The sequence below is a fragment of the Cherax quadricarinatus genome, chromosome 8, assembly GCF_038502225.1.
Source record: "Cherax quadricarinatus isolate ZL_2023a chromosome 8, ASM3850222v1, whole genome shotgun sequence".
Classification (NCBI taxonomy): Eukaryota; Metazoa; Arthropoda; class Malacostraca; order Decapoda; family Parastacidae; genus Cherax; species Cherax quadricarinatus.
The window spans coordinates 9711798-9727546 of NC_091299.1; the positions used below are offsets into that span (position 1 = coordinate 9711798).

The 15749-nt window shown below is 38.5% G+C and overlaps 1 protein-coding gene across 3 annotated transcripts in view; it reads left to right on the forward strand.

Moving 5' to 3' along the window:
• Positions 1–15399, forward strand: part of Blos4 (biogenesis of lysosome-related organelles complex 1 subunit 4) — a 30603-nt gene extending 15204 nt beyond the window's left edge. For 2 of the 3 annotated variants that reach the window (XM_070082844.1, XM_070082842.1), the window contains 3 exons: positions 11654–11716; positions 14640–14795; positions 14980–15399. In XM_070082844.1, the coding sequence (XP_069938945.1) occupies positions 11654–11716; positions 14640–14795; positions 14980–15117 (357 nt within the window). In that variant the 3' untranslated portion in view covers positions 15118–15399. The remainder of the gene's footprint in view (positions 1–11653; positions 11717–14639; positions 14796–14979) is intronic. The other variant, XM_070082843.1, reaches the window with a different exon arrangement.
• Positions 15400–15749: the final 350 nt, after the last annotated feature.

The window sequence follows — 15749 nt, forward strand, 5'->3', positions numbered from 1 at the left end:
TGGCAGTAATACTTTGAGAGATACCATGAAGTTATTGGGTATCTCTGGTGATGTGGTTCGAACAATGATGGAACCATATCTTGGTAAGGGGCATATGTTATTTACTGATAACTGGTACACAAGCCCCTTACTCAGTGATTTCTTGCGAGTGAACTTGACAGACGTGTGTGGCACAGTGCGTGGTAATCGCAAACATATGCCAAGGTTCGACGCTGGCACTCGCAGAGGTGAGGTGCAAGCCTTTGCTGCCAATGACATCATGGCATTTCGGTGGCATGACAAACGTGATGTCACATTGTTGACATCAGTTCACACAAACGAAATGGTACCCAGTGGCAGGGACAACAGAGAGACCAATGAACCCATTCTAAAGCCTGCAGCTGTCATGGACTACAACCTCAATATGCGCTTAGTGGACAAATGTGACATGCAGATTGGGTTTGCAGACTGTGTACGCAAGAGTTATAAGTGGTATATCAAACTTTTTTTCCATCTTGTTGATATCTCTATGCTAAATGCTTATAACATATACAAGTTGAAGACCAACAAAACACCAAAATATGGTGAATTTTGCCTGTCAGTAATCAGACAAATAATTGCAAAGTACAAAGGAGCAACTCCTGCAATAGACCAGCGCCCACAGACGTCATCTCGTTTGAGGCCTGGTGATCACTACCCCATACAACTGCCTCCTACTACTGCCAAGAAAAATGCTCAGAAGAGGTGTTATGTATGTATGCATACCACAAAACGCCCACAAACACGCAGAGACACTCGTTTTATGTGTGAGGAGTGTGAAGTGCCCCTCTGCATATACCCATGTTTCAAAGAGTTCCACAAGCTGCAGCAGTTCTAGGAACGTGGTTAGTGACTGTACATATGTATATATATTATGGAACAATAGTAATAAACATTGTTTTGTATTGTTTGTTTGTGTAAACAAAGTGTATACACAAACTAATAGTGATAAAGTTTGTTCTGTTATTGTGTTGTAAATAATGAGTGTATATTTGAACAATGCACCTTACATTGGTCTCACAGGCCACATAAGTTACCTGGAAAAGAAAAATATTGAAAAATGCAAGAAACCTTTGAATTAGAGTAAATAAAAGAATACCGGGTGGGCGGCAGTCGCCGCTGTTGCCGTACGCACGTCAATTTCTGCAAACTTTGCGGCTCTATATCTCGGTAAGTACTGATGGCAAAAATTTTTTTTTAGGCTTAAAACACTAGTAAAAATATTCCTAACATTTTCATAAGAAAAAATAATTTTTTTTTTTTTCGAATATTTGGCGACATAGAATGACAGTTTCAGAGAGGGCCCTGAAACAGTCAAAGGGTTAAATACAGATTTATATAGGATGCCATTAATATATTCAAACTTATGAGATATGTATCTCCCATGGATAACTTTGTTGTTAAAAGCTTGATTATGACAATCCCGAAGTGAAGGGCAATTGCGCTGTATATTGACAAAGTCATCCTTGTACATAAAATCTGGGAAAATAAAAGGACTCACTGTGGGAGAAGAGGAGGTAGGAGAAACCGGGGTTATGGTCTGAGCCCTAGTCAAGACATTGAGAGTGCCGGAGGAAATACCCTTACTTTCACCCGACGAGTGGACAGGTGATCCTGCTACCTCACTATCGAGAGCAGTATCATCTGTTTCCACCCCCAAATGAACAGTACGAGACAATGCAGCTTCTGGTGCGGAATTGTTAAGGGGCTTATTTAACTTGCAAGGAGGAAGAGTTGGAAAACTTAGATCCACGGGTGGTGACGAAAGATCCGCCTCTGAAGGAAGAACGGCACCTTCAATGTTACCCACTATTATAGAACAAGTAATTGGGGCTAGTACCGCATTAGTCCAACCGGTGAACCATTTAGTTTTCAAGTAACAACGTATTGTAGGGAAAGTATTTTCATGACCCAAGTAATCTGAAAGAATAGAGGACACACAAGAGGTTTTAAAGTAAGGGAACAGTTTGTCCGAAATTACGATGCACGTACATCCAGTGTCACGTAATATATCTGAGACTTTTATATCATTAACTGCTCCTGAACAGAAGGGTGCTTGGTCATTACCGTCAACAAAACATCTTCCAACTTTCTCTATTTTCTTAGAAGGACAATCTGGACGTTTATGTCCGATACCACCACACCGATGACATGTTGGTATAATAGCTGGTGACTTTGCTTCTACTGTAGGCTTCTTAATCTTTGGTTCAGGTGAACCATTGCCCTTAAGGTTCAATCCCTTTAGGTCTTTATAGGAATTGTGAGCCTCAGCATACAGGTTGAGAGTAAGACACATGTGCAACATCTGGGTATCTTTATTGTAGACGTTTCGCCATCCAGTGGCTTTATCAATACAAATTCTAGGACATAACTTGAAGACAGTAGAACTATGTACAGAAGATGAGGTAATCAGTCCCTCAACCTAGGAGTAGGTGCGAACAGCACCATAGTCATGGAGATTCTGAAGCAGAAGAAAGAATCCTGGCGCTTATATAGTAACGTCAGGTGTACACAACTTGTCAGACACTGCAACATCATGGAATCTTAATTCTGAGGACATGTACATAACCTTCACGACTACGACAACTACTACTACAACTACTACTACAACTAACCCATCTCTTTGGGAAGGACCTACTTCCACTGGGGAATCCCGCCTACCAGTGAATATGCCCTCGTCTGCTACACCTGACGTTACTATATAAGCGCCAGGATTCTTTCTTCTGCTTCAGAATCTCCACGACTATGGTGCTGTTCGCACCTACTCCTAGGTTGAGGGACTGATTACCTCATCTTCTGTACATAGTTCTACTGTCTTCAAGTTATGTCCTAGAATTTGTATTGATAAAGCCACTGGATGGCGAAACGTCTACAATAAAGATACCCAGATGTTGCACATGTGTCTTACTCTCATCTTGTCGGTATTATATACCATTCGTACACAACTTGTCAGACACTGCAACATCATGGAATCTTAATTCTGAGGACATGTACATAACCTTCACGACTACGACAACTACTACTACAACTACTACTACAACTAACCCATCTCTTTGGGAAGGACCTACTTCCACTGGGGAATCCCGCCTACCAGTGAATATGCCCTCGTCTGCTACACCTGACGTTACTATATAAGCACCAGGATTCTTTCTTCTGCTTCAGAATCTCCACGACTATGGTGCTGTTCGCACCTACTCCTAGGTTGAGGGACTGATTACCTCATCTTCTGTACATAGTTCTACTGTCTTCAAGTTATGTCCTAGAATTTGTATTGATAAAGCCACTGGATGGCGAAACGTCTACAATAAAGATACCCAGATGTTGCACATGTGTCTTACTCTCATCTTGTCGGTATTATATACCATTTGTACACAGCATACAGGTTAGCGGCCTCAGCAACTTCCTCAGCTTTAATCAGGTTACGTTCTCTGATGAATGTTGTTATCTGGTGGGGAAGAGCTGTCAGGAACTGGTCAGCAACCATGAAGTCTCTAAGAGATTCATAACTGTGATCAATTCCTGAACTCTCTATCCAAAAGTCGAACAAACGAAAGAGTGTTACCTGTAACTGCTGAAAGTTCTGGCCAGGCTGTAAAGTGGCATACCTGAAATCTTTCCTGTAAGAATTAGTGGTTTTTTGATATGCTTTAAGGATTGCCTTCTTCAGTAGGTTATAATTACATATGATGTCCTGTGACAAAGTTGCATAGATATTCAAGGCTGTACCAGAAAATAACATTCCTAACCTGGTAGCCCAGGTGTCAGCAGGCCAATCACAGAGGGTAGCGGTATTTTCAAACCTGATGATGTATGAAGTAATGTCTTCACCCTCTGTGAAGGGAGGTTAATTAGGTGTTGGAATATGTGCACTAGCTGCATGATGTTCAATTACTCCTTCCTCTAATTGTCGTTGTGTAAGAGTTAACTTTTTATTCTCTAATTCACAGCGAGCTTTTTCGAGCTCGCGATCCTTTTCTCTCTCTATTAACTCAAGTTCTCTAGCATTTTCCTCACGTTCTCTAGCTCTTTCCTTACGTTCTCTATCCTTTGCTTTTTCCTCAAGTTCTCTTAATTTAACTTGTTCCTCACGTACTTTAGCTTGTTCCTCATGTACTCTAGCTCTCTCCTCACGATCAAGTCTATCACGCTCCTTTTTGTCTTCTCTCTCTCTTTCTAACTGTCTAAGCAAATTTCCTAAATTTGCTTGTAACAGATAAGTGAACTATAGATATGTAGATATAAATCCATATGTATTCCTGTTAACCCTTTGGGGCCTAGTTCCTAGGCCTTTTGTGTATCCACATGCTCTCGCGCTACCGTCCACAGGATGGATATGGGGTGCACAATAAACTAGCCACTTCGGTGGCAAAATCTAATCTAATCTAACTGTCTATCTTGGTTTTCTCTTTCAATTCGATCTCTTTCCTTTTTATCCTCTCTCTCTCTGTCTTGATTCTCTCTCTCTATTCTTTCTCTCTCCTTATTCTCTTCTCTTTTGATTCTCTCTCTCTCCTTCTTCTCTTTCCCTTTCTAACTGTCTTTCTTCTCTCTCAATTCTCTCTCTTTCTAGTCTTTCCTGGATCTTAGCACTAATGAAAGATTCTAAATTTTTCCCTGTTATACCTAACTTACTTTCAGTGTTCATCCAAAACTGGTATTCCTCAATACTTGCTAGAATAACTTAAACTATCAGGGGAAATGAAACGGGTATTAAAGAAAACAGAGGGTTTAATTCCTGCTCTGCTCAAACTGTAAATATACCAGAGGGTTCGATCCCTACTTCAACTAAACGAAGGGTTCTATGCCAACTCTGAGCAAACAGTAAGTAGAAAGGGGTCACTTGACCATCCAATCTTCTCACCAACAAATCAAGAGTGTCCTACGACAGTTCCCTTGATATAATAAAGAGCTCAATGAAACAAATTGTCACTGGAAAATCTCGGGTCCCTAGAGTCTAATCCTCCTAAGTGTTTCAAGCTCGAAAAGGTGGCAGAATTAAATATTATATCCTGCCTGACTTGACTTACAATAAATTGAGACTATAACAATCACCAAATCTTTTAAATACCCGTACAGTAGTCCTACCATAGAGAATGATTACTCATGGCTGGTGGTAACCGTCTGTGGTATGTGGCGTTGAAGTTCCAATGGTAGATTCGAGATGGAATTGAATCTTGATTCAGTAGAATTGATCCTAGCAAGGTCGCCACTTGTGAAGGCTTACTCAGCCCTGTAACAACTTCAGTCAGTATTACCAAGGCTGGCTCCTTCTCAGGAAAATTAATGAATAGAAAAAGAAATAATAACAGACAATGATAAACACTTTATTATTTAGAAACGAAAAATGTAAAACAATAAAACATGAATGGGTATCCTAACTGAAAGAAATATGAAAAATGAAATGAAAAAAAATTACATTTGAACTCAACGCTAATATAGGTATATCGTGGTAATGGGGTGTCAGGTGTTGGTGACACTGCGTGTTGTTGAACTCGTAGCCGTTGCTGATGTGGGGGGGTAGTAGGTGTTGGTGACCACCACCGGCTCGTTCTTCACAGAGTGTAGCCGTGTATAATTACTTCAGATGACAGGAAAACAGGTTCGTAACCACTGCTATGATGAGGGGTTAGGTCCTGTGTTGGCTTACATAACAGGTAAGTAGATTAAACATGGGACGTCTCAGGACGTTAGTCCGTCTCCTCCTATTCTTCTCGTTGGTTGGCAGGTGACCCTCTCTGTCATTCCAAGCTGTAAAGAGAGACAGATTACCCACTGCTTAAGAAATCACTCTCCATGATAAGTACAATACCTAAAAGATGTGGTGATTATTAAAACATTTAACAGATAAAGACTGAAAGGACTAAGTTAATTATTGGTCAAAAGTGAAGCTTTCAACCAATAAGTCCACTAAAATATGATCAGGAGTGTACTTACAGAAGTGTTGGGAGCTGTGAGTCAAGTGATTTACTGTTTGACCGGAGCCCCACACGTCACCTTTCGGGGGGGGGGGAAGAGGGAGGGGAAGGGATAGTGGGAGCTAGACTGACCCTACCTTAACAAGCAGCCGGCAATCAAACTACCACTTTCGGGGAGGGGGAAAAAAGGGGGGGAGGAATAGCGGGAGCTGGACTTACCCTACCTTAACAAGTAGCCGGCAATGAAACTATTGTTACTATACACTCCCTCGCTACTCCTATCTATTGAACTTTTCCCTCACATGCTATATAAGCCAAAATCGCAAGTTTTATCTGTTCAGCACGACATATATACACGTATACAATGGAACCTTGGCTTACAAACGCCCCACCATGCAAACTTTTCAGGATACGAACCATCGTTAGATCGATTTTTTGCTTCTGGATACAAACGAAATTTCAGGATGCGTGCTTTCCCCTCAAGGGAGGTTCCTTAAATAAATAAACTATATATATCTTTGCAAAGGTTACAATGTGTGTTTACATATCATGATATGATTGGAGCAAAGAAAGCCACTCTCACGCCGAGACATTTTGGGCAGACTTTACCTAATACATGTACTTATAGACTACTTAAGTCTAGAGAGGAGAAGAGTAGTGGTTACCAATATTTTGCTGATGATGGCACCAACTACTGGCAGCCTTTTGAAGTTTATCCTTACTGTTATTATTATTATTATTATTATGATTATTATTATTATTATTATTATTATTATTATTATTATTATTATTATTATTACTATTATATTGTATTATTATTATTGTTATAATAATAATAATAATTATTATTATTATTAGTAGTAGTAGTAGTAGTACGTACATGGTGAGGGGCTCTTGATCTAGGGAATTGTATCTGTGTTCCAGTTCCCTAAATTAAGCCTGAATTCTTCCATCCCCCCCCCCACAAGCACTTCCCTATTATAATAATAATAATAATAATAATAATAATAATAATAATAATATAATAACATGCGTATAATATAATAATAATATAATACATATAATAATATAATAATAATGTACACCTACCATCCGACTTACAACCTGCTCGACATACGACCACTCGACTTACAACCGTGTTTTGTATGCCAAATTTCTGGGAAATAAACAACTGTTTGTGTTGTACACAGTGTTTATCCTAAACCTTAGAGTATAAAATACAGTACTAACAGCATGAAAAGTAAAGTAAAAAGTGAAATACCATAATAAAGCAATAAAATAAAGTCATTACAAAAATGTCATGTTGATATTCAGTAGTAAGGTTTGACTTACGTCCATTTTGACTTACGACCGGTTGGTCGGAACCAAGCTCGGTCGTAAGTCGGATGGTACCTGTACTATAGTAATTATAATAGACAGTTTTGAAAGGCTGTCACTAGACGGCAGTGAATACCACAACAATGCGGGAATGGTTATGGCCGCCTCCACTTATCACATAATGACATTATTTTATTTATTCTAGAGTATATATCAGGTTTCTGTGTTGTTTATATTGTTTACTATGTCATATTAGATCAATTGTGATAGATAAATAAGCCATAGAGTTGATATTAGCATTATATTGAAGTGTATTTTTCATGCCTCTGAGAGCAGGAATTCCGCCGGAATGGATTAATGGCTTTTCAGTTAATTTAAATGCGGAAAATTGACTCAGCATACGAACAAATCAAAATACGGACAAGGTCATGGAACGGATTAAGTTTGTTAGCTGAGGTTCCACCGTATATGTATATCCATATATTTTTTGAACACATCGGCCGTTTACCATGCATGCATGCATGTATGTATGTATGTATGTATGTATGTATGTATGTATTCGCCTAATTGTACTCGCCTAATTGTGGTTGCAGGGGTTGAGATTCAGCTCCTGGCCCTGCCTCTTCATTGAATGCTACTAGGTTCTCTCTCCCTGCTCCATGAGCTTTATCATACCTCATCTTAAAGCTATGTATGGTTCCTTCCTCCACTACCTCACTTGCTAGAGTATTCCACTTCCTGACTACTCTGTGAGTGAAGAAATACTTCTTAACATCCCTTTGAGTCATCTGAGTCTTCAACTTCCAAGTGTGACCCCTTGTTTCTGTGTCCCCTCTCTGGAACATCCTGTCTCTGTCCACCTTGTCTATTCCATGCAGTATTTTGTATGTCGTTATCATGTCTCCCCTAACCCTCCTGTCCTCCAATATCGTCAGGCCGATTTCTCTTAACCTTTCTTCGTAGGACATTCCCCTTAGCTCTGGAACTAACCTTGTCGCAAACCTTTGCACTTTCTCTAATTTCTTGACATGCTTGATCAAGTGTGGGTTCCAGACTGATGCTGCATACTCCAGTATGGGCCTGATGTACACGGTGTACAGTGTCTTGAATGATTCCTTACTAAGGTATCGGAACGCTATTCTCAGGTTTGCCAGGTGCCCATATGCTGCAGCAGTTATCTGGTTGATGTGTGCTTCTGGAGACGTGTTCGGTGTGATACTCGCCCCAAGATCTTTCCTTGAGCAAGGTTTTCAGTCTTTGGCCATCTAGCCTATACTCTGTCTGCGGTCTTCTTTGCCCTTTCCCGATCTTCATAACTTTGCATTTGGCGGGGTTAAATTCGAGAAGCCAGTTGCTGGACCAGGTGTCCAGCCTGTCCAGGTCTCTTTGAAGTCCTGCTTGATCCTCATCTGATTTAATTCCTCTCATTAACTTGACATCATCTGCAAACAGGAACACTTCTGAGGCTATCCTTTTCATCATGTCTTTCACATATACCAAAAATAACACTGGTCCTAGGATCGACCCCTGTGGGACCCAGCTTGCTACAGGTGCCCACTATGATACCTCATCATGTACCATGACTTGTTGTTGCCTCCCTGTCAGGTATTCTCTGGTCCATTGCAGTGCCTTTCCTGTTATACGCGCCTGATCCTCTAACTTCTGCACTCATCTCTTGTGAGGAACTGTATCAAAGGCCTTCTTGCAGTCTAAGAAAATTCAATCAACCCACCCCTCTCTCTTGTGTCTTACTTCTGTTACTTCATCATAAAACTCCAGAAGGTTTGTGACACAGGATTTGACTTCCATGAATCTGTGCTGGTTGGCATTTATACTTTTGTTCCGGTCCAGGTGCTCCACCACTCTCCTCCTGATAATCTTTTCCATGACTTTGCATCTGTGCATGCATGCAGAGAATTTGTAATTTGGAGATTTAAGGTGTGGAGTTTCTGAAAGTATTATTCAGAAGGCTGAGGAAGGGTTATTGAGGTGGTTTGGTCATTTAGAGAGGATGGAGCAAAATATGGTGACTTGGAGGGTGTACAAATCTGTAGTGGAAGGAAGGCAGGGTAGTGGTCATCCTAAGGAGGGATGGAGGGGGGTATAGGAGGTTTTGTGTTCAAGGGACTAGGACATGCAGCAGGCATGTGTGGGCATGTTAGATAGGAGTGGAGACAAATGTTTTTTGGGACCTGATGAGCTGTTGGAGTGTGAGCAAGATAATATTTTTTGAAGGGATTCAGGGAAACCAGTTAGCTGGACTTGAGTCCTAGATGTAGAAAGTACAGTATGTATTCCCATTTCATCTTTGTTTTTTAATTTGCAGTATAATGTGTTTACATTTTAGGCTACAATGTATTGAAGGTTATGTTTTGCAGTAACTGTTGATAATGCTTATTTATATAATGATGTGATGAAGATGAAACACATTTGCTATTAACAATGCTTTAATCATATATTGTAAGACATTATAAACTTTGTCTTTCTAAAACATTAAGACTATTTTCATTATCACTGGTATTACAGAATTTTCTTATACAGTAAGGCACTTCTGGAAAGCAGACATCACCGGAATGCAGAACGCCATTTTTTCCACTTATAAATGCATATAAATGCCAAACAACAAGTTTACACTAACTTATATTAAGTTAGTAATAGAACTAGGCATTAAAAAACACAATAAAAAGTAAAATACATACACAGTACATTCATTACTTACCTTAAAATATTTGTAGTCTTAATGTAGGGTGAGAGGTGAGTACAGTGGACCCTCGGTTATCGGCCATAATCCTTTCCAGAAGCTCGGCCTAAAACTGAAATGGCCAAAAACCGAAATAATATTTCCCATAAGAATTAATGTAAATTGAATTAATCCATTCCAGACAAAAATATTCACAAAAAAATTATTTTTTTTAACTATTAAATCAGTATTACATACCTTTATTGGAGACTAATGCTGGCTTCTGGAAGTGTAGCATGCCTGCTACACTTTCTGCGTGCCTGCTACACTTCCTGCATGCCTGCTACACTTCCTGCATGCCTGCTACACTCCTTGCCTCTATGCCTGCCTGCCTTGAATTCTATTGTGTTTCATACTTTCTTTACCAAAGGAACTTTACTAAGAACTTTCTTTGGGGCCATGGTGACTTATTTCGCAGTTACACTTGATAAATAACCACCAGAAACAATGGATTATAGCGAAATGTTTGGATGAAAGAGCAGAAGCTTCCTCACTTGCCCAGAGACACAGCCAGGCTGACGCGAGCAGCTGCCGGCGGGCGGGTGTACGTGTCCCATGCAGCTGATAAGTGAAATAACGGCCAATAACCGGAAGCTGAAAAACCAGCCTATAACCAAGTTGGCCAATAACAGGAACAGCAGATAACTGAGGGTCTACTCTAGTACTTATTTGTAGGAAGTCAGATGTAAGTAGCCGCTAGATGTAGGTATGTACCCCTCAAGGAAGGTTCCTTGATGCTGGTGAGGGGCTCTTGATCTAGGGAATTGGATTTGTGCTTCAGTTCCCTGAATTAAACCTGAATACCTTCCACATCCCCCCACAGGCGCTGTATAATCCTACGGGTGGCCCAGAGCCATATTATTACCATTGACATTTCATGTTCACTGAGTTTAATAATTTCTGACAACTACCTTTAGATGCCATCATAAACAAAGGGAGAAATAATGAATAATTCATGCAAAGAATTGCAAACAAAAGCATTGTGTATTAAGGGGAGTGACTGGGCCAGTGCAAATTCATACACATTTTCTCAAATGTTGGACCAGAGAAAACATAATGTTTTACCTCCACCTGTCTACCACCCCTCCATAACATGTAAACATTGCATGTTTATATGCTATGTAATGTGTTTCTTACATAATTTTGAAGAAAATATCATAGATGGATTAATGAAAATATCTATATTAACGTAAAATAAGACAGTGTGCCCAAGATTGTTTATTATTATGCACTAATAGTATTACTGTAGCGTTAAGACTAGAGGGACGCTCGTAGTGATTTTAATGTGTACCTGCATGCCAGCACAGTCTGTAAGTATATTTAGGTACATGTACACATAAGTATATGTAATTATCAGAGTATGTATAAAATATTCAGTAACTTTAAAACACTTGAAATTTTGGAAAGTTTCCAGACATAATAGAGAGATGCGCTCACAGAGAATGTAAACAAACCGGGTGGTGCACACCATATTAGAAAGACCGCTCGCCGTATAGAGAGTTTTGGTCATAATTTGAAATTGCCATATTAGTGGAACGCCATGAGGCAAAACGCCATAAAGCGGGGCCCTACTGCACCTATACTGTAATTGGTCTCTAGTAAAATTGCTTTATTTATGATTCATTATTTTGTTTTTAACATGGTGCATCTTTCTCATTTTCAGACTCGCAGTGAAAGTCGACACACCTTGGATGTACTAGTTCCACAGGTTTACTCAAATTATCAGGTAAAAATAGGCTCACAGTTGCACTCACACACCATAAATATATATACAGTACACACACTCATGCGAGAATAGACAAGGACAATTTCATAGCACACATACCATCATCTGAAAGATGAGGAAGAAATGGTACTAGATGAATACTAGAAAGTTTTTCTTCACAAAATGGTAGAATAATGAAACTGAATACATTCTATACTGAAAATAGGCTACCACGAGCATAATTCTGTTGTAATTACAAGTATATAAAAGAGAATAGGGGTAATAACACTTTTATATGGGTGTGAGCCATGGGTTTTGAAAGGTGCAGCATTTAAGAGGCTATAGGCAGTAGAGATGTCATATTGGAAAGCAATGTGTTGTGTGAGTATCAGTAACTACCAGTAGTTGTTTGTAAAAGAGGGAGGTTTGATACTATTTAGATAGTGTGAAATGATTTTTCTAGCAGTCTTTTGTTGTTTGATGATTAGTTTTAGATAACTTACTCTTGTTGATCCACAAGCACATTAATTATAATATGAAGAAGGCAGAAGATTTAAATACCTTACCACCCTTTATATACAAAAAAGTGTCACAAGTGCTATCACCAATTCTTGCAACACTCTTTAACAAATCCATTGAATCCTCTACCTTCCCTACAGTTCTCAAAATAGCAAGGGTCACCCTGATCCATAAAGAAGGAGACCAAACAGAGTTGAATAACTATAGGCCAATATCCAACTTACACCCTCTCTCAAAAATCTTTGAAAAATTAATTCATAAACGAATCTACTCCTACCTCATCTCCCAAAACATACTCAACCCCTGCCAATTTGGATTCAGGCCTAACAAAAATACTAATGATGCTATTATACACATGCTAGAACATATATACACTGCAATAGAGAAAAAAGAAGTCCCACTGGGGATCTTCATTGACTTACGTAAAGCTTTTGATACAGTTGACCATGACTTGCTCCACATAAAATTGTCACACTATGGTATAAGAGGACACTCCCTCAACTACCTCAAGTCATACCTCAGCAACAGAAGCCAATATGTGTACACAAATGGGGCAAACTCTTCCGCACAACCAATTACAGTTGGTGTCCCACATGGAAGTGTCCTTGGCCCTCTTCTCTTTCTCCTATACATAAATGACCTACCAAATGCTTCGCAATTACTCAAACCCACACTATTTGCAGATGACACTACATACGTCTTCTCTCACCCGAGCCCGGTCATGCTAGCCAATACTGTAAATACCGAATTACAGAAAATATCTACCTGGATGAGGACTAACAAACTTACACTAAACATTGACAAAACCTACTTCGTTCAGTTTGGTAACAGAGCTACAGATGTCCCTCTTAACATAATGATAAACGGATCACCTATCACAAAGCTAACAGAGGTAAAATTCTTAGGAATCCACCTTGATAATAGACTCAAATTTCATACACATATCCAACAAATTTCTAAGAAAATTTCCAAGACCGTAGGCATACTATCGAAGATACGGTACTATGTTCCACAGTCAGCCCTCCTGGCCCTATATCACTCTCTTATTTACCCCTCTCTCACCTATGGAATTTGTGCATGGGGCTCAACAACAATTAACCATCTCAGACCACTCATTACCCAACAAAAGGCTGCAGTCAGAATGATAACAAATTCCCACTACAGGCAGCACACTCCACCAATATTCAAAACACTAAACCTACTCACCATACAAAACATCCATACTTATTACTGCACCTATTACATACACAGAACACTTAACTCTGATATTAACCCTCCCCTCAAACATCTCCTTGCCAACCTCAACAGAACACATGACCATAACACAAGGCACAGATCACTCTTTGATGTTCCTCGTGTCCATCTCACGCTATGCAAAAACTCAATGCACATAAAAGGCCCAAAAATCTGGAATTCATTACCTGTAAATATAAAAGAAACACTACCTGTTTATAAATTCAAGTCTCTTCTCAAAGATCACTTACTCACCCAAAACCAAATAAATACTGAATAACTGAACCTTATAAATTGTATATCTTAAATGTTTCTCACAATTATCTCACATAAATGTTAAACCTAAGACCCAATCTAACTTTGTTATTTTTTAAATACACTTCCTAACAGAATACTCCATTCTACTGAATGTACAGCAATGCATGCAACCATATTACCTGTCTTTGTAATACTCATTTGTGCTTTATTGTTATCTGTTTACAATAATGTTTTATCACTGATTACATCATTGCTTAGTTAATTTTAAGCCTGCCCGTAATGCTATGCATACAAGTGGCTTTGGCATGCTGCTCTTACCTGTATTTTTTTGTACCTCTGTATGTATGTTCAAATTATTAAATAAATAAAATAAATAAATAAATAAATTAAACACTGAAGATAGGACTCAATGAGCATAGATATGCTCCTGTAATAACAAATAGGTGCTGTATTAAACAACCACATACACAGACTGAATTTGTACTATTGTAATACAGTACTGGAATTGTCATCCTTGTATGTTGTCCAAAATTCCACTTATTGTTTTTCAGCTTCAAAAAACTTTCTTCAGTGTCATACTAATGAATTAATAAAATAAGAAATTCCCTAGAATAAAGCCTCTTTGCTAATTATGAGGCTACTTTTATTAAAAATCACAGAATTATATTAATTTCATGACACAGCAATATTATTTAATATTTAGATTTAAGACAAATTGTTCTTAGTTGCTCTATCATAAAACAAGATCTGATGGTAATGTACACAATGTATATAATGCTTTATCATGATATACTGTGTTAGTAAGTAAGTTTATTCAGGTATACACAAATACAGTTACATAGAATTATCGTACATAGCAGCATATGTGTAGAGAGAATCATTGCTGTTCACTCATCCCTCCCTTTCGTCAGTTTTTAATGTTTTTTATTTTTAGGCATTACAACGGACATTCCAAAATATTGACCATTTGGAAATGCTAGTAAAACGTGTCAAAGAAGATCTGGTAAAGATGGAAACCTCTGTAAATCAAGCTGAGGCAGATTTAGGCACAAGTCATAGCTTTACAACAGTTATTAGGCCACTCTTCTTTGTAAGTGGAAATATACATTATTGTACATTACTATTACAGCTGTATAAAAATAATGATATACTGTGATAATCCCTTAAAAGCTAAAGCAGATTGCATTCTAAAATCTGAGTAGTATTTGGTATTACTAAGGAGTTTTTAAGGCTCTATATATTGTACAACTCTATTTACTTTTTTTTTTTTTCAGAAGAAAGATCAGTATCCAGTCAGAACCCCAACATCATCACAGCTTTCCTTTCAGCCTCCTCAAATTTTTCATGCTGAAGATTACTTTACAAGAGATGTACAAAAGACCGATGCTTCCAGCTTAATGCTGCCACAGTAGAAGAGCTACTTGTTACTTGCCAGCATTGCCTTAATTTTTACCTTCACTTGCACATATTGAACTTCTATTGTATCTTATTTATTGTGAATCAAATATATTTTGCTGAGCTCTTATGTCTTAGTACTGTTTTATGGAATAGCTGAATCCTGTCTTAGGCTTGTAACATGTATATACATGTTACTGAACAAGCTCATTTTCCCCACCATCCTTAATATGCTGACAATCTGACATTCTATAGTGCTAGAATGGTGTTCATTATAAATATTGTACCTGAAAACCAAATGTTTTATTCAGTTACAAATAATAGAAAGCTGCATAATATCTGCATAATTTATTTCCAGATTTAGGCTTATTTTGCTATTAAACATCACTGATTAATATAGCCTCTCCTCACTTAGCGATGGAGTTCTGTTCCTCAGATCACATTGGTAAACAAATTCGTTACTAAGCAAGGAGCATACTACAGTGTAACCTCAAATATCGAACTTAATCCGTTACAGGAGCTAGTTCTAAATTCGAAAAGTCTGAAAAGCGAAGCAATATTTCCCATAAGAAATAATGGAAATACAATTAACCCTTTGAGGGTTTTGGTCGTACTAGTACGTCTTACGCGTAGGGGTTTTTGACGTACT